Source organism: Apodemus sylvaticus, chromosome 15 (genome assembly GCF_947179515.1).
Source record: "Apodemus sylvaticus chromosome 15, mApoSyl1.1, whole genome shotgun sequence".
Classification (NCBI taxonomy): domain Eukaryota; kingdom Metazoa; phylum Chordata; class Mammalia; order Rodentia; family Muridae; genus Apodemus; species Apodemus sylvaticus.
Genome location: NC_067486.1, coordinates 85,480,035 through 85,502,787, shown reverse-complemented (window position 1 = coordinate 85,502,787; position 22,753 = coordinate 85,480,035). Strand labels below are relative to the sequence as shown.

Genomic DNA, 22,753 nt, shown 5'->3' with positions numbered 1-22,753 from the left:
GGTGGCCGACACTCTTCCGTTGTGGTCAGCGGGGAGCCTGGTCGATCTGTCCGTCCATCAGGCTGTGTTGCTGAACCTAACCTCGATGGCATCTGGGTCTCAGCACCCGAAAAGCGTGGCTGGAAAGGGTTCGAATTTCCGGAGACCCCTGCTGGCTGCGCTCACTCTGGGCGGGCAGAGGCCGAGGCCCGGGTCCGCGAACCTCCGTTCACTCCTTCTGGCCCCGTGACAGAGGCGCCAGGACAGTAGCTATGGACTCGGGCCGCGGAGCCCTGCTCCCTGTTCCGCTTTTGCGATGACTGAAGGCGTCCCGCTTTGCGCGTGTCGAGGCTAAATCCAGGTTTTCATTTCGCTCCAGGCTCGGACGGCTAAGTAGGTCCAAACCGCACAAACAGGAAGGAGGGAAGGCCAAGAGTGCGGGCAGAGGGCGGGTCGTTCCCAGCAGCTCCCCGGTCCCTCCCCGCTCCGGTTCCCGATCCGCTGGGGCCGGGGCGGGGCGTGCGCGTCAGCTGGGGCTAGAAAAGGCGGCGGGCGGGCGGGCGAGGTGACAGCCCGACTTGGACGCCAGGCCCGGCCGACGCCGCCATGAGCGCCGCGCTTTTCAGCCTGGACAGCCCGGCGCGCGGCGCACCCTGGCCCACAGAGCCCGCGGCCTTCTACGAGCCAGGCAGGGTGGACAAGCCCGGCCGAGGGCCCGAGCCAGGGGATCTGAGGGAGCCTGGCTCCACGACCCCGGCCATGTACGACGACGAGAGTGCCATCGACTTCAGCGCCTACATTGACTCCATGGCCGCCGTGCCCACCTTAGAGCTGTGCCACGACGAGCTTTTCGCCGACCTCTTCAACAGCAACCACAAAGCGGCCGGCGGGGGCGGCCTAGAGCTGCTGCAGGGAGGCCCTACGCGACCCCCGGGTGTGGGGTCAGTCGCCAGGGGTCCGCTCAAGCGCGAACCCGACTGGGGCGACGGCGACGCGCCCGGCTCCCTGCTGCCGGCGCAAGTGGCGGCGTGCGCGCAGACGGTGGTGAGCTTGGCGGCCGCGGCTCAGCCCACTCCACCCACTTCGCCCGAGCTTCCTCGAGGCAGCCCGGGGCCGAGCCTCGCGGCCCGCCCTGTCCGAGAGAAGGGCGCGGGCAAGAGGGGTCCGGACCGCGGCAGCCCCGAATACCGGCAGCGACGCGAGCGCAATAACATCGCTGTGCGCAAAAGCCGCGACAAGGCCAAGCGCCGCAACCAGGAGATGCAGCAGAAGCTGGTGGAGTTGTCGGCGGAGAACGAGAAGCTGCATCAGCGCGTGGAGCAGCTCACGCGGGACCTGGCTGGCCTCCGACAGTTCTTCAAAGAGCTGCCCAGTCCGCCTTTCCTGCCCCCCACCGGCGCAGACTGCCGGTAACGCGCGGCGTGGGCCACAGAGACTCTGAACGACCGATACCTCAGATCCCGACCGCGGGAGCAGGTGCCGCTCGAATCGCTATAGTTTCTTTGGGGCGTGCGAGCAACAGGAAGCTGCAGCTTGGGCACTGGACTGCGAGAGACGCTATAAGAATCTTTCCCCCTTAAATTATTATTATTTTTTTTATATAATGGTAGCGTTTTCTACGTCTCATTACCATTGCAGCTAAGGTACATTTGTAGAAAAGACTTCGGACAGACTTTTCTAGATAAGAGGAAAAGACTGCACATGCTTTTTATATTCGTTTTTACAGTATTTGTAAGAATAAAGAAGCATTTAAATCGCCGCAGCTTCCTATATTCATTCTCTCCCGCACACAATATATTGGGACTTCGCCAGGGCAAAGCAAGCACCTGGGAGCCACAGGACCAGGTGCGTTGCCCACACGGGGTAAGGAGATGGCGTTTCCTCATGTTCTATATTGCGCGCAGAAGGAACGCGGGGAAGCATGACTAATTCATGCTAGGTGGAAGATGTGCCCCAGCCATGCCGACCTGGGGCAGACAACAGTTGGCCTTTCAGGTGGTTGCTGAAGGGTGGGAGGGAGGGAGAGCGGAGAACCTGAAACTTGATTGCTCTTTGCTTCTACTTTCCTTAATCTAGGGACAACGTGTAGATTTTAAAATGTGCACCAGGACAAATTACTATGTAGTATATAAAGAGGGCAGCCCCCAAAGCCAGTAATTGTAATGTTTACGGGCTTAATTCCCCCACCCTCCAAACTATGTGCCTTTCTCCTAAGAAAACTGGCCTTTGCTAGCCCGCACCGCCTGTTATTATGCTGCTGTATAGAAGAAAACACAAAACCTCCAGTGTCCAAACATACAGCTTTGTTTGTAATTCAAATCCCTGCACAAAGTGCAGACTAGTGGATTGCTGTGAGTCTGTGACCTTTGCCCTCTGCAGTTCTTCAGGGTCTCTGACAGGTGTGTGGTGGAGTAAGGTACAGAAATTTGTTTTATACAGCTCTTGTCACACCCAACTCAGGTGACAGTGCCATCTCTGGCAGTTTCTAGAACACTGAAACCACGAAGTGTTTAGGTTGGACATTGATTTATTGGAACAGAACAGTAATGTTTTAATATGAGATATTGGTTGAAGCTTAACAACAGTCTCACAGAGAATATTAAATACTGCAAAGAAAAAACGTGTAGATAAGCAACAAAGCGCATTTCCTAATAATGTGCTATAGTGTCTATGTGGCGCACACTGAAGACACAGAAGACACGAGAAACACCCAAACATGTCCTCAAAACTTGTAGGAAGGTAGTTAAAAAATGTAATAGAGATATTTTCATTTTTAATTTAAAACTACACTATTAATCCCTTTACCAGGAAAAAAAAAAAGAAAAGAATCCCACTAAATTGAAAACCATAAAACCCCTGGGTTAACATGTGAGCCCCTGGCCAAGCGGGCAGGTCAGGGGGGAGGCTGAGCAGCAGGAGTTCCGGCCAGGCTCAGAAGCTCGATCTCTTCCAGAGTGACGCAGCTGGTCTGCTGTGCAGTGATGGACTGGACAAAGCAGAGCAAAGGTCCCATCTCCTTCCCAAGGACGCTCTCCACTTCATAACTCTGCAGTGATAGAAGCATTCTGGCTAAAGCAAACAGTCCTGGATTCCTGAACATTCTGTTCCCAACAATACCACGGCCAGGACAAAGGTCCTTCCTTTCACAAGCTGTAACCTTCCTTACAATGTAAAAGGTTTTTGGGGAGGTGGGAGGAGGTGTGGATTATAAAAATACCGTTTATCATAGCAAAATGAACTACTTTATTATGACAATTGAGTCTTGCTGTTTTTAGTGGCTGCCAGGATAAACTGGCCTAGGACAGGATTTGGAAGACAATATGCAGAGGAAGTGCCCATGGGGGCTGGGCTTTGGTTTGCGTATGTTTCCCACTTCCTTTGGGGACACTTCCCCAATCTAGCAACACTTTTGGCCAAAGGATTTCCTGGTGCTTGCCCCCAAACTTCCCTCTTCAGTTGGACTCCATTTCTTCTCGAGTTAACTCGGGGTAAACATTTCTTTTTGTGCTGTGGTAATGTGACTGGAGGTTTTATCCACATAATTAATCTTGGGAGAATTTCCTCTACAGAGAGAGACACGGGTACTGGGCGGCAGGGTCTGTCCCTGGAGTGGCTGTGCCCTGGCTGGGCTTTTATGATCTAACTGTAGAGTATTTTCAGTGAGTGTGGGGCTAAAAATAAAAGTGCAAACTTGAGACTGCGGAGGCCAGTGTAGAGGAGTGCGATGGGCACCATAGCCTGTCCTCGGGACAAGGCAGCTGACAAGGAACTCAGGTCATCTATGGCCAAGGAGATGGAGAGCTGGAGAGGGCAGAGAATGTAGCCGGCACAGCTTTGGGTTCTAGGGGCGTTCTACCCGTGACCATAGTTTGATCTGGTCTGGGCTTGACATAGTGATTATGCTCTCAAATTTAGGTATGGGACGGAGTGCAGTGGAAGGGACATAGAGATGTCTTAGACTCAGGAAGGTGGCCAGCCCAGTCAGCGCCTGTGAGGAAGGTGGGCCAACAGCCCTGGCCGGGGAGGCATCTGTGGCTGCAGCCTCCTTGAGGGTACCAGCTGATGCCCAGTGGAGCAGAAATGTACCATCCCAACGAAGCCCAGAATGTCTGTGTGGAGATGTCTGTGTGGAGTATGCTAGATGCTATGTTTTGTACAGTTATCGTCAGGATCAGTTTGGCATGTGAGCGTGACATATGCAGACTCAATTTCCCAATGTAGCTTACTTAATACTTTGCAAATGAACAAGGTCTACAGTGCAGTTCAATAGACTGATGGGAAGAATTAGAACTGCTGGCCCAGAGATGAAGACTGGATACTGGGCAGGGGCTTCTCTGCAGGTTCCCTGTGTGGATGCCAAGCTCACAGTCTGCTCCGCAGTGAGATCTGGAGAGAGTACTAGGCCATCATTAGTTGGCAGGAGGAGGGCAAAGGCGGGACGGCTGAGAACTCCTTCAGTGCCTCTTACTATTTTCCTTAACCAATGCTTGTGTAAGTGTGAAATTGAGGATGCCAGAATTCCCATGTTTTTCATTGGTAAAAAGATGGATTTTTTGTTTTCTTTTGAGTCAAGATCCCATGGGTTGCAGCTCAGGTTGACCTAAAGCTTGCTGTGTAGCTGAGGACAACCCTGAATGCCTGATTCTCATGCCTTACCTATCAGGTGCTGGGGTTACAGGTGTGAAATACCACACCCAGCTCATCAAGTATGTAATTTGGATTTCGTAAAGGACAGTGAAAAATCTTTTCTATCACCCTTGAGTGGACCTTAAACTCATGTTTTATAATCATAAGTCATATGTATTTAGGGGAAATCAACATGGTGAATTTAAACCATCGACAACAGCAAATCATGCACTGTCCATACGAATAGGTATCTACATATATGAACATGTGTCTATCTGATTTTAAGTCTTTATTTATTTATTCATTTAATTTCATATCTTTTTGAGAAAAACTGAGTGATGGGCTGGAAGCATGCCAGGCAATGACTGCTCTGCTGAGCTACCCATGGTTTGTTGTTTTTTTAAGATACGATATGTGTGCCTTTTCTGAAAGTTGAAGGGACAGATTTCAACCCTATATCACTGTAATGTAACCAGTAAGAAACAGCAAGAACAGTTATCCCACTGCGTTCACATTCACAGTGTGACCAAAGTAAACACAAACATTTTACATCTGAGTATCTTAACCAGTATAAAATAGTGCATTTGCTCTAGGAATGGAGCATGGTTTTATGGAGACCCCTAATTTGATTCTCTGGATTTTGTGGATGTGAATTCTCACATAAAACACCCACAGAATCCAGAGTGTGTGATTTGCCGCTGTGACCGGCATCTTCTGTCAGGCTCCACTCCAGGTCAGAGGTAAAGGCCCTGCGGTGTCACAGTGAGCAGAGCTGAGGGCAGTGTAGAGAGCTTGCTAAAAAGTGCTCCACGCTGGGATGGCTCCTTGTCTCTCTCACAGATGTGTGCTATGAAACTAGAGCACCTACAAAGGTGACACCAAAGCTGTGACCTCCCTTTGTCACTTTACTTAATATCTGTGTACATGTACGTAAGGTAAATGTATATGTATGTATAGCCAGTGTACAAGTAGACTCCTAATATAGAAGTGCATGCACTCCTGCATAAAGACAAGTACACGTGTACACACATACACAGTATAGCTAGTGTCCAAGAAGACTGATATACAGGTCCATGCACACCTGCAGTTCCACACACAGGAGGACATGCCCACCTGATATACAGGCGCATGCTCACCTGCAGTTCCACACACAGGAGTACATGCCCACCTGATATACAGGCGCATGCTCACCTGCAGTTCCACACACAGGAGTGCATGCCCACCTGATGCACAGGTGCATGCACACCTGCAGTTCCACACACAGGAGTACATGCCCACCTGATACACAGGTGCATGCACACCTGCAGTTCCACACACAGGAGTACATGCCCACCTGATACACAGGTGCATGCACACCTGCAGTTCCACACACAGGAGTGCATGCCCACCTGATATACAGGTGCATGCACACCTGCAGTTCCACACACAGGAGTACATGCCCACCTGATACACAGGTGCACGCACACCTGCAGTTCCACACACAGGAGTACATGTCCACCTGATACACAGGTGCATGCACACCTGCAGTTCCACACACAGGAGTGCATGCCCACCTGATACACAGGTGCACGCACACCTGCAGTTCCACACACAGGAGTACATGCCCACCTGATACACAGGTGCATGCACACCTGCAGTTCCACACACAGGAGTACATGCCCACCTGATACACAGGTGCATGCACACCTGCAGTTCCACACACAGGAGGACATGCCCACCTGATACACAGGTGCATGCACACCTGCAGTTCCACACACAGTAGTACATGCCACCTGATACACAGGTGCATGCACACCTGCAGTCCCACACACAGGAGTACATGCCCACCTGATACACAGGTGCATGCTCACCTGCAGTTCCACACATAGGAGGACATGCCCACCTGATACACAGGTGCATGCACACCTGCAGTTCCACACACAGGAGGACATGCCCACCTGATACACAGGTGCATGCACACCTGCAGTTCCACACACAGGAGGACATGCCCACCTGATACACAGGTACATGCACACCTGCAGTTCCACACACAGGAGTACATGCCCACATGCCTTTTTTTAAAGCTTGATCAGCAGGTTTTCAGCTACCAGAGGCATTCTGGTTGAGAAGTTAAGTGTGTTGCCGAAACAAGATATCTGAGTCAGTAGGAATGAAAGGAGGGAGGATTTCTGTCAATGTTCCTGGTGTCTAGGTCCCCATAGAGATGTTATCTTACAGAGGCCCCATGAGTGCAGTGGTGGCCACTGAGTCAGAGGGCAGATGTCAGCCTCTCTGCACATGGATCAGAGTGTGGCTACGATGGTTGTGAGTCTTAGGCTGGCTTATGTAGGAGGTTGGGTTCATTTTGTTATTCATCCAAGCAGCGCTTTCCATGCTTTCCCGCCTCTGCACAGAGCGTGTTCTTAGAGAACCTGGCCCACCTTTGTAAAGCATCCTCTGTCCGGAGCACACGTGTCCATCCCACGGGAAAGCTCAGCTCACCAGCTGTGGTGTTCTCCCGGTTCAGCATCACCCTTTTCTCATCTTATGTCAGCCAAGACCCTGCTCCCTACCTGCCTTTACGTACTGTGAGTTCTTTAAGTCCCTGTCTCATGCTTTCCTGTCTGCGCTGACTCCAACTACCAACTGTTCCTTTCTGCAGAGATAAACAGCTACCTTGGGGGGATGCCTCTGTGCTGAGTCCATCATGGAGACGGTGACGGTGAGGCCACGTGTCAGCAATGCAGTGCATCGCAGGCCATGGCAACTAAAGGCTCTTACATCATAAGAAAACGTCAGCCTCTGTGTCCTCTAACTGTGTCAAAGCATGACTCTTTTATTCAGAAACAGTGACAGTGTCAGCCACAGCTCAGGTGAAAGTTCCAGGTTAGGAGGTCAAGGCCACCAAAAAGCTTTAAAGCTGGTGTGGGGACAAAAACGGTGGCACCTTGTGAAGTCAGGGCTGAGAGCCGCAGCTCAGACCAGTAACCCTCAGAGTTTACTTATGCAGCCTCCAATTTCATCCAAACTCTGACAGCCTTAGCCTTAGTTTTGGATTATCAATTCCATGAGCTACCTACAGTGCATTTATTTATAGACAGGGTCCCACGTAGCCAAGCGCTGGCTTCAAACCTGCTATGTAGTTATGTATCTATGCTATGTAGTTATGTATCTTGAACTTCTGGTCTGAGGCCCGGCACATGTTTGTCATGAAGTCCTGCTCTGAGGACTAACTCTCAGAATTCTTTTCCTGGAGACATGCCACAGTTTACTAAGTCTTGCTATAGTAATTTTCAAGGTAGGTAAGACCAAAGTTCTGAGAGAGAACAACAATAATAATTCAAGCATTCAGAGTCCAGATTCATCGTGAAAACTAAAAAGTGTGCTGCAGGGCTAGCAAGATGGCTTGTAAAGGTGCTGGTCATCAGAGGTTGACCTGAGTTCAATCAACCTCTGAGAACCAGGGCAAGGGAGACCTGGTTCCTGCAAGCTGTTCTCAAGCGTCTTCTTGTATTGTATACTGATATAGACACACACACACACACACACACACACACATCCATTAATAAATATGTAAACAAATAAATTTAATAAAAGCATGTCTTACCGGGTGGTGGTGGCGCACACTTTTAATCCCAGCACTTGGGAGGCAGAGGTAGGTGGATTTCTGAGTTCGAGGCCAGCCTGGTCTACAGAGTGAGTTCCAGGATAGTCAGGGCTACACAGAGAAACCCTGTCTCGAAAAACCAAAATTAAAAAATAAAAAAAGCATGTCTTTAGCAGTTTTGTTTTGTGATTAGGAGGCCATGAAAAAGGACTGTGGTCTCCAGGCTGCATGAAGCCAAGAAGGAAGATTTCCAGCGAGTCTCATTTCCAGAGAGGAACATCTCTGCCCTGCTGCTGTACATGGGTGGTGGCAGAGGCAAGGTGGACATGTTTTAACACATACGTGACTTGTGGTGTTACAACAGGAACTGTTGTAATTGCCAGCACAGGGGTCTTCCTTCAGAGACAGCCTCACACAGACTGAAGAACAAAGGGCATACTGTACTTACCCCATCCTTGGAGGCAGCAGACATCAGAAGTAAAGAAATACTGCTCTCCAAGAGCTGCAGCAACAGGAAAGAAGGGCTCATGATATGCCAGCAAATGACAAGAACTCACCTAAGGTATTCCTATCTGAAGATCAACACTGAATCTAAGCTGTCTGCTTCCTTGTTCTGTTCAACAAGTCTTGGAGCCCTAAGTTCAGCAGGGCACTGAATAGACAAACTGGGATTGGTGACCCCCCCACCCCTTCTCCCAGGAACTGAGAAGCTCTTTTAGAGTCTCCTAACTGGCACGCACACTTCACCACAAGGTGAACTAAAGGACACACTGGCAGCCCAGCTCCAGCCTTATTCTTGCTGTCCACAGAGGAGGCACATGCAATCAAACATGAGCCCCAGGCTCCTTTTCCTACCTTGATCTTCACAGTACTCTCAGGTCTCGTGGGGCAGTCCAGAAAGACATGCAGGTGCCTCTTTTGAAGAGGTGACGGGACCAATTGGGAACAGTCCCCGCAGGAGAAGGAGCCTCTGTTGTGAGAAGGCACATAGGGATATGAACCACCAGAGATATGTATCGGAAGAGTTCTACAGCAAAGAGAGTCTCTAAACACTCAGTAGAGAAATTTTGCTGTCAAAATAAGCCAGTCAAAAGCAGCCAGGAGGTAGGGCTCTGCCGGTTTAGCAGAGGGAAGCTGCTGAGGGGGCTTTAGGTGCACAAAGAAGAATATTCATGAGGAACATGGGGGAAGGCAGCCTTCCAGGAAGTGGAGGGCAGACCTTCAGGGAGGCCTGCTGGCAAGGCAGCCTCGCTCATCAGCCCTGGTGTCCTCACCCCCATACTGCTCTCACACACACCCATGTTCCCTTTCCTCTTTGACATAGTCCAGAAATAACTTGTGTGTGGACTCACAATAACCCTCGGCATCAGGAAGCTATGTGCTCTTTGCTTCTTTAAAACACTTATTTTTTATGTATATGGATATTTAGCCTGTATGGATTCTGTCCACCATGTATACTCCTGGTATTTGAAGAAATCAGAAAAGGGCACTGGATCCCTTGGAACTAGAGTCATAGACAACTGTGAGCTGCCATGTGGATTCTCTGGAAGAGCAGCCAGTGCTCGTAACTGCTGAGCTCTCTCTCCAGTCCCCGTTCTTTGATTCTAAGAAGCAAACAAGAAACGATGACACATTTTGGTCTGTCATATGACAAGGTCCACTGGGAGGCAGAGAGTCACTCCAGAGAAACAATGGTACCAACACTCTGCTGGAGAATTTTAGGACAACTTGACACAAACTAGAGCCATCTAGAAGGTTAGAGCCTTAAGGTAGGAGAATGCCTCCTAAGATCCAGCTGTAGGCAGTAAGGCGTTTTCTTAATTAGTGATGGATGGAAAGAGCCAATAGCATTGATAATGGAACCACCCTTGGTCTGGTGGTCCCGGGTTCTATAAAGAGGCAAGCTGAGCACGCCATGGGGGGTAAGCCAGTAAGCAGCGCTCCTCCATGGCCACTGCATCAGTTCTTGCTTCCACATTCTTGTCTGCTTGAGTTCCCGTCCTGACTTCCACTAATGATGGAGTATTATATATAAGTCAAATAAACCCTTTCCTCCCCAACTTGTTTTTGGTCACCGTGTCTCATTACAGCAGCAAAGAAGCTATAACGAACACAAATGTTTAGTTCTGACTTTAGCCCAGGAGGCTAAGATAAGTGGGTAGAAAGGGGTATCTACCGAAAGCTGCTCACTGTCCTCGGGAAGTCTGCAGAACTCCTAGAACATGTCACGCAGCTGCTCTGTCCCCTGGGAAGCCTGGGGGCAGCTGGGGGAGTCCTAGGACATGCTGTGCAGCTTGTCTTGTCTTACCTGTCTGCAATTTCCTTTTCTTTCTTCTAGTAATGAAGGCACGAAGGACAGATCTTAGTTTTAAGGCCAGGAAGAGCTACAATGATTGGATTCTTCACTAGGAAAACCCACAAAGCAGTACCACAGCCTCTATTCTGCAGCTCAGCAAAGTGGGTTCCCTTACGTGCTTGGGGAACCCACGTATAGGGTAAACGATTTTAGGGCCTGGGGCTGGGTTACTGCCATGCCTTTTGGGCCCCAGGGGTTTCAGGCATCCTTACCGATCTTCTGGCTTCTGTTCCAATCTCCCATTGCCACACCGGTCACACACAAGCCATGAGAAAGCAGTGCTCTCATCTATGTCAACCACAGTACCTAAGCCCAGTAAGAAGAAAGGCCAAGTCATCACTGACCAGTACTGCAGCCCCTGAAACTGCCCATCTTTGTGCTACTTCTCTCATAGAAGGAGATAAGTAGATATGCTGTTGATTAATTCCTTTTATTAAATATGATTTTCTGGTTTACTTGGTTATTGTGATTGAGATATATAACCTGGTATGCTGGCACACAGCTTTAATAATACTTGGGAGGTAGAGACAGGCAGATCTTTGAGTTTTTCAGTTCAGAGCCATCCTTTTCTACAGAGTGAGTTCCAGGATAGAGAAACTTTGTCTAAAAAACCCAAAAATTAATAAACAAATAAATAAATAAATAAATGAGTACATGCAGTTAGAGAGCTGGGGAGATGGCTCCCAGAGAAAAGGTGCTAATTGTGCAAACATGAGAAAGTAAGAGCAAGTCTCTAGTGCTCTAAAAGGGCAAGCGTGGATGCACATGGCCCGCGATGACAAACAGGAGGGACCCTTGGGCTTCCTGGCTTCAGGGTCAGTAAGTACCCTGTCTTAATTGAGTAAGGTGGGTGATAATAGGACAGGACATGTGATGTCCTCCTGTGGCCTCTGTGCATGGGCAATGGAGTATATATCACTATCCCGCTCCCCACACCCAAACACAGACTCTCTTATATACTGAATAGAAGCATCGCCTGTCAATAAAAAGCCTATAAACAATGGACTGAGCCAGGATTACAAGGTAGGACATATGGAAGAGCAATTGGAATTCTGGGATGGAGTAGGGTGAGAGCAATCGCTCTCATGTATTGTGAACGGTGGTGGGGGGAGATAGGGAATTTACCCAAACTCCGAGCAAGACGGATCAATGAACCTGAGAAGAGAGAACCTATGTGGTACAATGGAATGGAATAGAACAGAAATTTGAATATATTCAAATATATTCAAATATATTTTTTGACAAAACATTTATGATCCATTCAATCAATAAACGTGTGTGTGTGTGTGTGATAGTATGGGATATAAGGAGTCTAAGAGACAAAACTGGTACAGTATCTCCTCTCACATCAGTTCAACTGGGGAAGCACCAAAGGATAACGTCTACACTGCAGTTGGAACAGCCTCTGCAGAGCACAGCACAGAAGCTGGCTCAGGGGCCTGGGCGTGAGTGAGTGTGCAGGCTGAAGCACATGGAAGGTGGGCAGTACACAGTGGAAATGAAGATGGTGTCCCTGATCTGGGACATGCACTGCCATCTGAATCAATGTTCTGGCATCCTTGTTGAATTAGTCGATTCAATAGTAGAAGAAAAGGTAGCAAGTGACTGAGTTTCCCAAGGTGTCGAAGGCTTCTCAGCCGTCCAGCTTCTCTTCCTCTCTTCTCCCACATCCCTATCTCCTGTTTTTGTTTGTGTAGTGTGAGCAAGCCTAGCATGTGCAAGCATTGTACTTCACAGGTGTATCTCTATCCCCATTGTACTTCACAGGTATAACCCTATCCCCATTGTACTTCACAGGTATATCCCTATCCCCATTGTACTTCACAGGTATATCCCTATCCCCATTGTACTTCACAGGTATATCCCTATCCCCATTGTACTTCACAGGTATATCCCTATCCCCATTGTACTTCACAGGTATATCCCTATGTCCATTCTCATTGTACTTCACAGGTATATCCCTATGCCCATTCTCATTGTACTTCACAGGTGTATCCCTATCCCCATTGTACTTCACAGGTATAACCCTATCCCCATTCTCATTGTACTTCACAGGTATATCCCTATACCCATTGTACTTCACAGGTATATCCCTATGCCCATTCTCATTGTACTTCACAGGTGTATCCCTATCCCCATTGTACTTCACAGGTATAACCCTATCCCCATTCTCATTGTACTTCACAGGTATATCCCTATCCCCATTGTACTTCACAGGTATATCCCTATGCCCATTCTCATTGTACTTCACAGGTGTATCCCTATCCCCATTGTACTTCACAGGTATAACCCTATCCCCATTCTCATTGTACTTCACAGGTATATCCCTATCCCCATTGTACTTCACAGGTATATCCCTATCCCCATTGTACTTCACAGGTATATCCCTATCCCCATTCTCATTGTACTTCACAGGTATATCCCCATTCTCATTGTACTTCACAGGTATATCCCTATCCCCATTGTACTTCACAGGTATATCCCTATCCCCATTGTACTTCACAGGTATATCCCTATCCCCATTCTCATTGTACTTCACAGGTATATCCCTATCCCCATTGTACTTCACAGGTATATCCCTATCCCCATTGTACTTCACAGGTATATCCCTATCCCCATTCTCATTGTACTTCACAGGTATATCCCCATTCTCATTGTACTTCACAGGTATATCCCTATCCCCATTGTACTTCACAGGTATATCCCTATCCCCATTGTACTTCACAGGTATATCCCTATCCCCATTCTCATTGTACTTCACAGGTATATCCCTATCCCCATTGTACTTCACAGGTATATCCCTATCCCCATTGTACTTCACAGGTATATCCCTATCCCCATTCTCATTGTACTTCACAGGTATATCCCTATCCCCATTGTACTTCACAGGTATATCCCCATTCTCATTGTACTTCACAGGTATATCCCCATTCTCATTGTACTTCACAGGTATATCCCTATCCCCATTGTACTTCACAGGTATATCCCCATTCTCATTGTACTTCACAGGTATATCCCCATTCTCATTGTACTTCACAGGTATATCCCTATCCCCATTATACTTCACAGGTATATCCCTATCCCCATTGTACTTCACAGGTGTATCCCTATCCCCATTGTACTTCACAGGTATATCCCCATTCTCATTGTACTTCACAGGTATATCCCCATTCTCATTGTACTTCACAGGTATATCCCTATCCCCATTATACTTCACAGGTATATCCCTATCCCCATTGTACTTCACAGGTATATCCCTATCCCCATTGTACTTCACAGGTATATCCCCATTCTCATTGTACTTCACAGGTATATCCCTATCCCCATTCTCAATGTACTTCACAGGTATATCCCTATCCCCATTCTCATTTTTGAAGCATAATGTCTTTCTCCACTAGAACAAACATTAGGAAACAAGATATACAGACAGTGCGGCAGAATTATGAGAACTAACAGGCATGGCTTATTAAAATACATCCATGCGATGCTAACTTGAATGATTTTTAGAAATGAGGATAGGTCTTGATTTTGAAGAACCTGATTCAACTAACAACACTGTCTATAAATATAATCAAAGTGGGTCAAATGGATGAAAAATAATAATAATGTCCCTTTTTGTCATTTCTTATTGGTTACTTGAAAAATTTGTACCATGCATTTTTATCATGCTCACGCTCCTCAAAGACCCACCTGTCCTTCCCTACCCAATCAACTCTGTGTTGTCCCTGAACCATGGGAGTGTGCTGTGCTAGAAGAATTTCAAATTCAAGGCTAGCATGAATTACACAGTGAGGCGCAGGATAGCTTTGGTCACAGTGAGAAACTTCATTTAAAAAGTAGCAACTAACCGCTGGAGAGAGCATGAGTACGCGCTCATCTTGCAGAGGACCTGGGTTTGGCTCTCAGCAGCCGTATCAGGTGGTTCACAGCTGCTACAGCTCCAGTTCCAGGACACTCAACACTCTTCTGATGTTCACAGGCCTGGGCATGCATGTGGGACACAGAGACCGTGTAGGCACTCACACAGACGCATTAAAGACAGCGTCTGACAGACAACAACAAAACAAAGTAGGCGTGGAGGCACATGCCCACAACTGCCACCCACATGCAGAGGACCAGGACTTCAAGGGCCACCTGAGATCCTGTCTCAGATCATCAACAGTGGCAAATGGTCCAGAGCAGGCGCATTCTTAGAAGCAGAAAGCAGACAGATGATGTGTTAAAGGCATGGGAGGAAGCATGTGCTAGGGTCTGGCTTGCTGGTTTCGCTGCAAGGCTATATGTACACACACAGACGCCTGTGCACCTTTGTAGCTCAGTGGTACAATACATGATAAATATTAGCAAGACCAAAGCTAAAATCCACAAGACACAGACTTGGTTCCTTAAACCCTTCTTTACAGAAACTGGAAATGATAGCCAAGAAAGGCCTGGGCCAGCCTGCCGGTGTGCTGGCAGAGGGGCAGCGTGCCTGCGAGGGCCTGCCTGCCCCATCTACAACACGTCCTCGCTCCACAGCTGTCTGTGGTAGTGGGAGGCGCAGCAGCACAAGTACAAGAGAACTTCTCTGATGGACAGGCAGTGCTTTTATTATAAAATGATTTTCATAGACATAGAGAAGTACTGGCATGATTCTCATTTCTGGATTAATATGTACAATCAGCTGCTGAGACACCTCTTCCTCATGCTGCAAAAAACACCCAAATCAACTATTTTATAAACTTATTAAAATATAACTGAGTGATCTGGAGAGATGGCTGCCTGGCTCAGAGTGTGCACTGTCCTTGGAGAGGTCCTGAGTTCAGTCTCCAGAACCCACGCAGTCCAGTTTCAGGGGAGCCGACACTCTGGCCTCTGAGAGCATCTGTGCTCATGTGCACATGTCTCATAGTCACATGCAAATACACATAATTAAACATACGATAAATATTAAAATACAACTATAACTACCTCCAAACAAAACACTATCCAAACAAGGCAATCAGTGGGAATGAAGGAGGAAAGAGAAGGCAGTAAATGGTGAATAATTAAAATGCTTTATGTATATGTATGACACTGTCATAACAAAATCCATTATCATATATAATTAGAATACACTAAATAACAATGGGAAGCATAACAAACAAATAGCCAAAGTTTCAAGCAAGACACAGGCACGTCCTCAAAGTTGCCTCCCATTCTATGTCTGACTAGGGCAGACCTGCCCGGGTGCCTCCTGGCCGGAAGTGGAAGCTGGCAGGTGGCTGCACCTGTTCTCCGTGCTCCTCCTGATCGGACACATTACCCAACCCATCGTTGTTTAGGGCGATCCACTCCTCCACTTACCTCATGCTTACTTCTCTGTCGCTACATTATTCCCTCTTGACCCCTCTCTACCTTCAGGGTGGAGTCTAGATTACATACCCAAGTCTTCAAAGCTAGTGTCTTCAACCACTCCCCATGTTATCACCACAGGTGCTCTCTCTGTGTGTACATGGCTAGCTCTGTGACTTTGTCAATACGAAGCTACCTACTTCTGTGCACAACAGACTATATTCTTGACAGTTGGCTGTCTTTCCAGCCTCTTCTTGGTACCTGCACCTAAGCCTCCCCACCCTTCTCCATTGGCTTGTCCGCGCTCTCTGGTTGGCTCTCTTTATAGGTCCTGTTCCTTGATGTACCTTTCAGATCTTGTTAAGACTCAGGTTTTAGAACGAATTATGTATTTATTTTTGGTATATGTGTTTTCGCATGGACGTGTGTGTGCATGCACACAAGCATGCACTTGTACACATGCCCAGGACAGAGAACAACTTGTGGGAAGGGACTCCCTTTTAACACTGTGTCCATGATGGATACTGAACTCAGGTCTTTGGGTTTGGGGGCAGACCCCTTCATTGGCTGAGCCACTGCAGATGCCCAAGGAGCCAGCCTTTATGGAGCCTTCCTAGATTTTACTCTGCCTCATTTGAGACACTGGAGTCCTGTTTGATTGTGCATGTACCTGATTTAAATTTTCCTATATAGACTCCAAGTCCACAATAAAAGACCATCTTCTTGTTCTGTCCCTCTAAATCCAACATCTGGAACGCCAACAACAAAACTTAGCAGTATATTTAAAATAACATGGCATGTAAGACATTAGAAATTCTGCTTCCAGTCAGAGGGCTACCTACCTTGCACGCTACAAATGGAGTTGACAGGTGTGAGACAGCTCAGCTCATCTAGTGTCACTGGACCAGGCAAGTCACAGGAAGCAGAAGGTACACACAAGAGGGGTGTCTGGGGCAGGAGGACTGTCCGTTCAATACAAACGATCCGACCTGCCATGGAGACATTTCAGATTATGTAAGCAATGAAGGAAAGCACGACCTTTCCAGCCTGCCTCCCTCATCAGCCACTGCAAGCTCTGCAGGAAGAAAGGCATTAGATGGCGGCTGGTCTGTTGCTAATGTCAGACATGTGCGGTGTGCAAGAGTCTACATGGAAATACATCTTAAAGACCCCAGGGAACTAAGCTGAAAAAGAACAAAGGTACTACTTTCAGATAAAATTGAAAAGAGTGAATTTTATGGTATTCAAGGTAATACGTAAATAAAATGAAAAAGGAAGTTTAAGTATTTGATTCCAAGAAAAGGTATAGATTGATCTAAAGCCTACTGTATCATCATTATCATCACCATCATCATTATCATCATATCATAATCTATTTTATTATTTTTTGAAACAGGGTCTCAGTGTGATGTAGGCTGTTTTTTAACTTATAATATTCCTGCCTCAGCATCCCATTATTTGGGCCTTTGTTACAGGGCAAACATATACCTTGTTCTCTAGCTTTTTTAAAAAAAAGAACATCTAGGCCATGGCTGTAGGTGGTCTCCAGGTAAGCACAGATGCTGTTAAGAACTATGGAGTGGTCAATAGTGTCTCTCCACACTTACTACAACTTAGGATGCTGGCTGCTATCAGGTGGGCCTTGGCACGAAGTGATGAGAGCCCATGGCTGGTAGGATGGCTTCTCCATCCCAGGGCTAGACTTGCGCTGGGCTTTGTGAAAGAGGATAGAGTCTCAGTGTACGCAGTAAGCGTCAATCAAACAATCAAGCACTACCCAAGCAGTCAAGATGCACCAGCATACCATTGTCTTGAAGAGCATCCCTGAAGAGTAAGTTATGAGGCATTGGCATGGCAAGTTCTTCTACCACCTCTGGGCACAGCACACATGAGGGGGCTATATAGACTGGCAGAGTTTTGGGAAGAGAGTGGTCCCTTTCATCCTGTGTTTGTAGGGTGATATCAGTCACCAGCAGCCAGATTTCCCTTTGCGCCAAAAGATTCTTTAGCTACAATTCAAAAGTAAAAGACACACAAACAAAAACTATTAACTATGTATAGCCAAAACCTTTTAAAAGCAATCTCAGGGGTTATCTATACTCCTTATTTAATATATTATCTCAAAAATACTTTAAAATACCTAATAAAGTTTATATATCAAGGTTATTAGATTAATACCCAGTGACACAGTTACATCCACTCTGTGCCTGTTACAGGTCCTCTAAAGGGACAGAGGGAAGTTTTCCTTCCTTCCTAGCCTATATCTGTAGGCACAGTACTGTCATTCAACAGGTTTTATATAGTCTGTTACTATTCATTCAGTGTTTTTGTTTTTCCAGATTTAATCTATCTCTCTAGTCCTTTGAACATATTTGTATCCATGGTGATTTAAATGAATTTCTTCCAAAGGCTCCTATATGTGAATATTTGGTCTCCAGTTGGTAGTCCTGTTTGAGAAGTTTGTAGAAGCTTTAGGAGATACTAGTCTTTTTGGGAGAAGTATGCGACTTGGAGTGGGCTGTGAGATCCCTCTTTCCTCCTATTTCACCCTTTTTGATTTGTGCTTCTGGTTGATATGCCTGTTGTCATGCCTTCCCCATCATTACATGCTGTGTCCCCTTTGGAACTACTAGCTACAACTTTCTCTTCCAAGTTGCTATTGTTTTGGGGATTGAGAACAGCAACAGGAAAGCCCTGGGCACCATTCTTTGAACTCTTCCTTTCTGGCACAGTAAGATGTTCCCAGCTGACGTTTGGTTGGTTGTTTTGCTTTTGCCTTTCAGTGTGTGTACATGTGCACATGTGTGTGTGCATGCACGTATGTGTGCATGTGTGTGTGTCTTTGTGTGTGCACATGCCCTTGTGGAAGCCAGAGATTCAGTTCTCTCTTCTCATGGTTCCTGAAGATTCCATGGTTCCTGGGACTGTCAGGCCTGGCAGCAGGCTCCTTTAGCCAGCAAAGCTGTCTTTCCAGCCTGCTCTTAGGGCTTTCAGTTTTACAATCAGCCTTCTCTTCAAGGAGTGCTGGTGAATTTTAAAGGAAACATGATATTTAGAAGCCTATATCTGGTTCTAGGTAGTCTTGCTTCTATTGCAGTATAGTTGCTTTTAGCCCTCTCTGTGAGTAGAGAAAGGAGGCAGATGTGTTTGTGTCACAACGTGTGGTGGCTGAAGTCACATCATACACCAATACCTCCTACTGTTGACCATTACCAAGGAATTTGCTCCAGCCTTCCCATGGGTAACTTCCTCTCCAACTGAATGTGTTGGCTTGAAGATGAAAGCAGGAAGATCAAGAGTTCAAGATGACCCTTGGTTCCATAGGAAATTTGAGGCCAATCTTCCCTTACCAACAGGGAGAAGGCTGGCTCTGTTTATATTTTCTTCAGTAATATTTACTTTAAGTAATCTACTCTCTAATGATAAAGGACCCTCTCTTCACCTCAACCTACATCTCCTAAGCATACTGTCCACCCACTCTGAACCAGCTTAAGTCTTGAGCTTACACTGCACTTGACCTGCATTTGCATCTACTTATGTAAGTTCTGACCCTCTGGCAGAGGCAGAATGCCAGCTTACTGCAACTTCTAAAAGTATCACAACTCCTGCAAATGACAAAACAAACAAACAAACAAACAAACAAAAACAAAAACAAAAAAAACCCAAGGCAAAACATGAAACCTACTGTGCATGTACCAGAATTGTTGACCTGTTTTATATCAAAGTTGTCTGTAAGAGTCCCCAAGGTTTGTTCCTAACCCTCAGGAAATGATTAAGAGTTAATAAGTATGAAATAATTGTTAGCCACCTTCAAGATGAAAAAACTTTGGAAAGCACTTGACTGAGAAGCCACCATAGCTCTGGAAGGAATCAGCTGTGTGTCTTTTAATGAAAGCATAGCATTGCCACAAGGCATTTCTGTCAAAAATGTATAATTTGGACCTGCTAGATAATACAGACATTATACTAAGTAATTAGTCCATGCTCTTAAAAAACCCAAAGGCATAAAGGCCTTTGTAAAAGGCCATGCTCTTAAAATACCCAAAGGCATAAAGGCCTCAGTAGGAAGTATTCCAGCTGAGATGTGAATTCCAGCTAAGTCCATGCTCTTAAAAAACCCAAAGGCATAAAGGCCTCAGTAGGAAGTATTCCAGCTGAGATGTGAATTCCAGCTAAGCATGCCATATGGTCTTAACACGCCCTACAGTTGTAAGCATGCCATATGGTCACATTTGGTCCAGGAGCTTGGAAACAACAAGTGAGGGCACTATGGTAACCAACATGGTAAGGCCATGTGTTGTTGAGCACTGGAGATAGGAAGGTTAATTCCAAAATGGCTGTAAGACTAACATTTGAAAAACTGACAATGATCTCAGAGGGTAAAAAGTGAAAATGCTTTCCTTCAATACCCAAGATTTGGCTATGGTTTGTTTGTGAAATGACTGAGGGTTCAACATCTTCTAGTTTTCTTCACTTAATTTTAAATGTTGTTGCTACTATTGTGTGTGTGTGTATGTGTGTGTGTGATAGCATGTGCTGATGTCAAATAACACGTTATGGAGTTGCTCTCCTTCCACCTTCATGTGGGTCCAGGGGTTGAGCTCAGGTTATTAAGTCTGATCGCTAAACCATTTTTGTGGATCCTTATTTTTCTTTTATTAACTATCAAATTATTTCTAGTACTAAGGCATATACAAAGTTGAGGTTAAGAGTATCTCTTCCAGCCAGGAGGGGGTGGTGCACACCTTTAATCACTCAGGGAGAAGCAGGGAGATTGAGATAAATTCCAGATCAACCTGGCTTATAGAATGTGAGTTAAAGGACAGCCAGGGCTACACGAACCTCTCTTCCCCCCCCCCCCTCTCTCACACACACACACACACACACACACACACACACACACACACACACACACACACACACGACTTCCCCCCCAAAATATTTTTTAATACAAAAAAAACCCTAGCAATATACAATAGCTAAACTTTGTTTAAAATAAATCTTTTCCTATATAGTTGCTAAAACCTGGGAGCAAACAAGATCTTTGGCAGATCTTTCCTCAATACTATGACAGGATACCTGAGGAAAGGATGCTTCAGAAGTTCTAGCCGTCTGTAGTTCTCCAGCACAGTCAGACATGGTGGGGGAGGTGGGGGAGGACGGTGGCAGCTGGGCTTAGCATTAACATTCAGGAAGCCAAGGGAGAGGCTGGTGCTCAGCACACTTACTCATGTTCACTCAGTGTCTGAATGGAGGTCCTGAGTGGTCTTTGCATGGAAACGATGAAAGCACTAGCGTGCTGGAGACGCCAGGACCACAGGATCTTCACTGAGGTGAAGCTCAGCCATGTGCAAGGTTTGGTATGTTCTGAGTGCAGAGCTGGAGGGCAGGACCACTCGAGCTTTTTTGATCCCAGGAGATCCCACCAGGAGCTCCGGATGCCAGACACAGAGTTTCAGGATTTGTTTTTTTCCCTGCTGAGTTTTAGTCTTGCTTTGGTCTGATTGTCCCTACCTCCCTTTCTGAAATGTTTCATTGTAGTTGGAAGTGTGCAACTTACTTCGTATGTTATAGGGGCTCATAGTTAAAAGGCTGCCTGAGTATCAGAACAGTGCCTTACTTACACTTCTGTGCAATGTTAAAACTACTAAAGGCTTCTGAGATTGAATCACATGCATTTGCTTTATAGATGGCCATGAGTCTGTGAGAGCTCCTGTACCCTTTGTGCATACAAAACAAGAGCATGGATAATGCTGTTGAGTTGTGCTGCTTGGTTAGGAGTGCACCTACCCACTTGGAGCACAATGTCAGTGACTGTCGTCTGCTTTGTAGGCTGACTCTGGAGAGACGTGGCCCAAGGAAGGCACTACTCCAATGTAACCTCTTTCTACTTCCTGTGACCTAGTCTGCAAACTCCCTCAAATGTGTCCAAAGGTTTGTCTCCTAGGTGATTTTTGATTCTGTCGGGTTGAAAATCAATACTGACCATCATAGCAGGTAAAGAGATAAATGAACTGTGATACAGCTAGATAACAGGATACTTATTACTGAGTGTTACAGGAATTGAGCTTTCAAGTCACTGATGAGATGTGGGTGCCTAAATGTTTGGTATGGAAAGAAAAAAACAATGTCAGAATGGTGTGTACTCTATGAATAGAATATGCTGGCACTCTGGGTTTCACTGTCTGCTTAAGGGTCTGCAGGAGGAAGGGATGAACAGGCAGAGCACAGATGGAGAATACGTATCATTAACTAGGAACTCTATGCAACCATGTCAACAGTGGGAGGTGATGATAACAGAGGACTATGTATTTATGAAGCAGAACATTTATGGACAAATTTTTTATACCTTATCCTTGATCTTATATATACCTCAAACTATTCTAAAACATAAAATCTGTTAAAGAATTCTTATAGCTACATGTCACCTAGAAAAAATATTTGAACATGGACAGTAGTTCTGTGTTCCCAACTTGTTTCTCAACATAGGACCATCAGACACCCCACCCCCACCCCAATGAAAGCCAAGCTGATTGCCCCTGCATATTTGGAATCTGCTTATTACATATAAGGCTGTATGCATGCCTGTCAGCATGCCTACCCGATCCCTGTGGTACTCAAGTAGAGGACTCAACATGTCTTCTTCTGCCACTCTGTTTCCCTCCATGTCCTACTGACATTTAACTCTGCCCTCACTCTCAGCCTCTGAGCTACAGCATCTCCCTGAAGGGCAATTGGCATTTGCACAGCCGCTGGTCTGGAGAGTCCTGTGCCTACAATGTGGAGTAACAAGAAGTCTCACATGCTTAGGGCGTCATCATACACCAGGTACATTTACACAATAGAGTAGTATTCAGCCATCAAGAACGGTGAATTCATGAAATTCTCAGGCA

The 22,753-nt window shown here is 46.5% G+C and overlaps 3 protein-coding genes and 1 long non-coding RNA gene across 28 annotated transcripts in view; 2 read left to right on the top strand and 2 right to left on the bottom strand.

The window, feature by feature from the left end:
* The first annotated feature begins 525 nt into the window (after positions 1–525).
* Positions 526–1,737, top strand: Cebpd (CCAAT enhancer binding protein delta). Its single transcript, XM_052157891.1, has one exon. It carries the CDS (start codon positions 586–588, stop codon positions 1,390–1,392), a length of 807 nt encoding a protein of 268 aa, XP_052013851.1. The 5' UTR covers positions 526–585; the 3' UTR covers positions 1,393–1,737.
* A 751-nt stretch (positions 1,738–2,488) lies between these two features.
* Spidr (scaffold protein involved in DNA repair) overlaps positions 2,489–22,753 on the bottom strand; it is a 220,384-nt gene continuing 200,119 nt past the window's right edge. For all 4 annotated transcript variants that reach the window (XM_052157865.1, XM_052157866.1, XM_052157867.1 and 1 more), the window contains 6 exons: positions 17,665–17,869; positions 16,703–16,849; positions 10,760–10,853; positions 9,047–9,161; positions 8,640–8,693; positions 2,489–3,025 (listed from right to left, as the gene is read on the bottom strand). In XM_052157865.1, coding sequence (XP_052013825.1) covers positions 2,873–3,025; positions 8,640–8,693; positions 9,047–9,161; positions 10,760–10,853; positions 16,703–16,849; positions 17,665–17,869 — 768 coding nt within the window. In that variant the 3' untranslated portion in view covers positions 2,489–2,872. The remainder of the gene's footprint in view (positions 3,026–8,639; positions 8,694–9,046; positions 9,162–10,759; positions 10,854–16,702; positions 16,850–17,664; positions 17,870–22,753) is intronic.
* LOC127665512 (keratin-associated protein 10-4-like) lies at positions 3,025–8,620 on the bottom strand. Of its 20 annotated transcripts, none has more exons than XM_052157881.1 (4): positions 6,621–8,620; positions 6,401–6,565; positions 6,017–6,291; positions 3,025–5,961 (listed from the first exon to the last, which is right to left on the bottom strand). In XM_052157881.1, the coding sequence occupies exons 1-4, from the start codon at positions 6,652–6,654 to the stop codon at positions 5,515–5,517; spliced, it is 921 nt and encodes a 306-aa protein (XP_052013841.1). In that variant the 5' UTR covers positions 6,655–8,620; the 3' UTR covers positions 3,025–5,514. The 20 variants fall into 20 exon arrangements, with proteins under 20 accessions (XP_052013841.1, XP_052013843.1, XP_052013837.1 ...); XM_052157883.1 differs by having other exon boundaries at positions 3,025–6,126; positions 6,182–6,291; XM_052157877.1 differs by having other exon boundaries at positions 3,025–5,938; positions 5,994–6,126; positions 6,182–6,565; positions 6,621–8,619.
* On the top strand, positions 12,256–13,339 carry LOC127665514 (uncharacterized). Of its 3 annotated transcripts, none has more exons than XR_007973455.1 (4): positions 12,256–12,464; positions 12,867–12,962; positions 12,993–13,184; positions 13,215–13,339. It is a non-coding gene; the product is annotated as an uncharacterized LOC127665514 (long non-coding RNA). The 3 variants fall into 3 exon arrangements; XR_007973457.1 differs by lacking the exon at positions 12,867–12,962 and adding an exon at positions 12,567–12,602; XR_007973456.1 differs by lacking the exon at positions 12,867–12,962.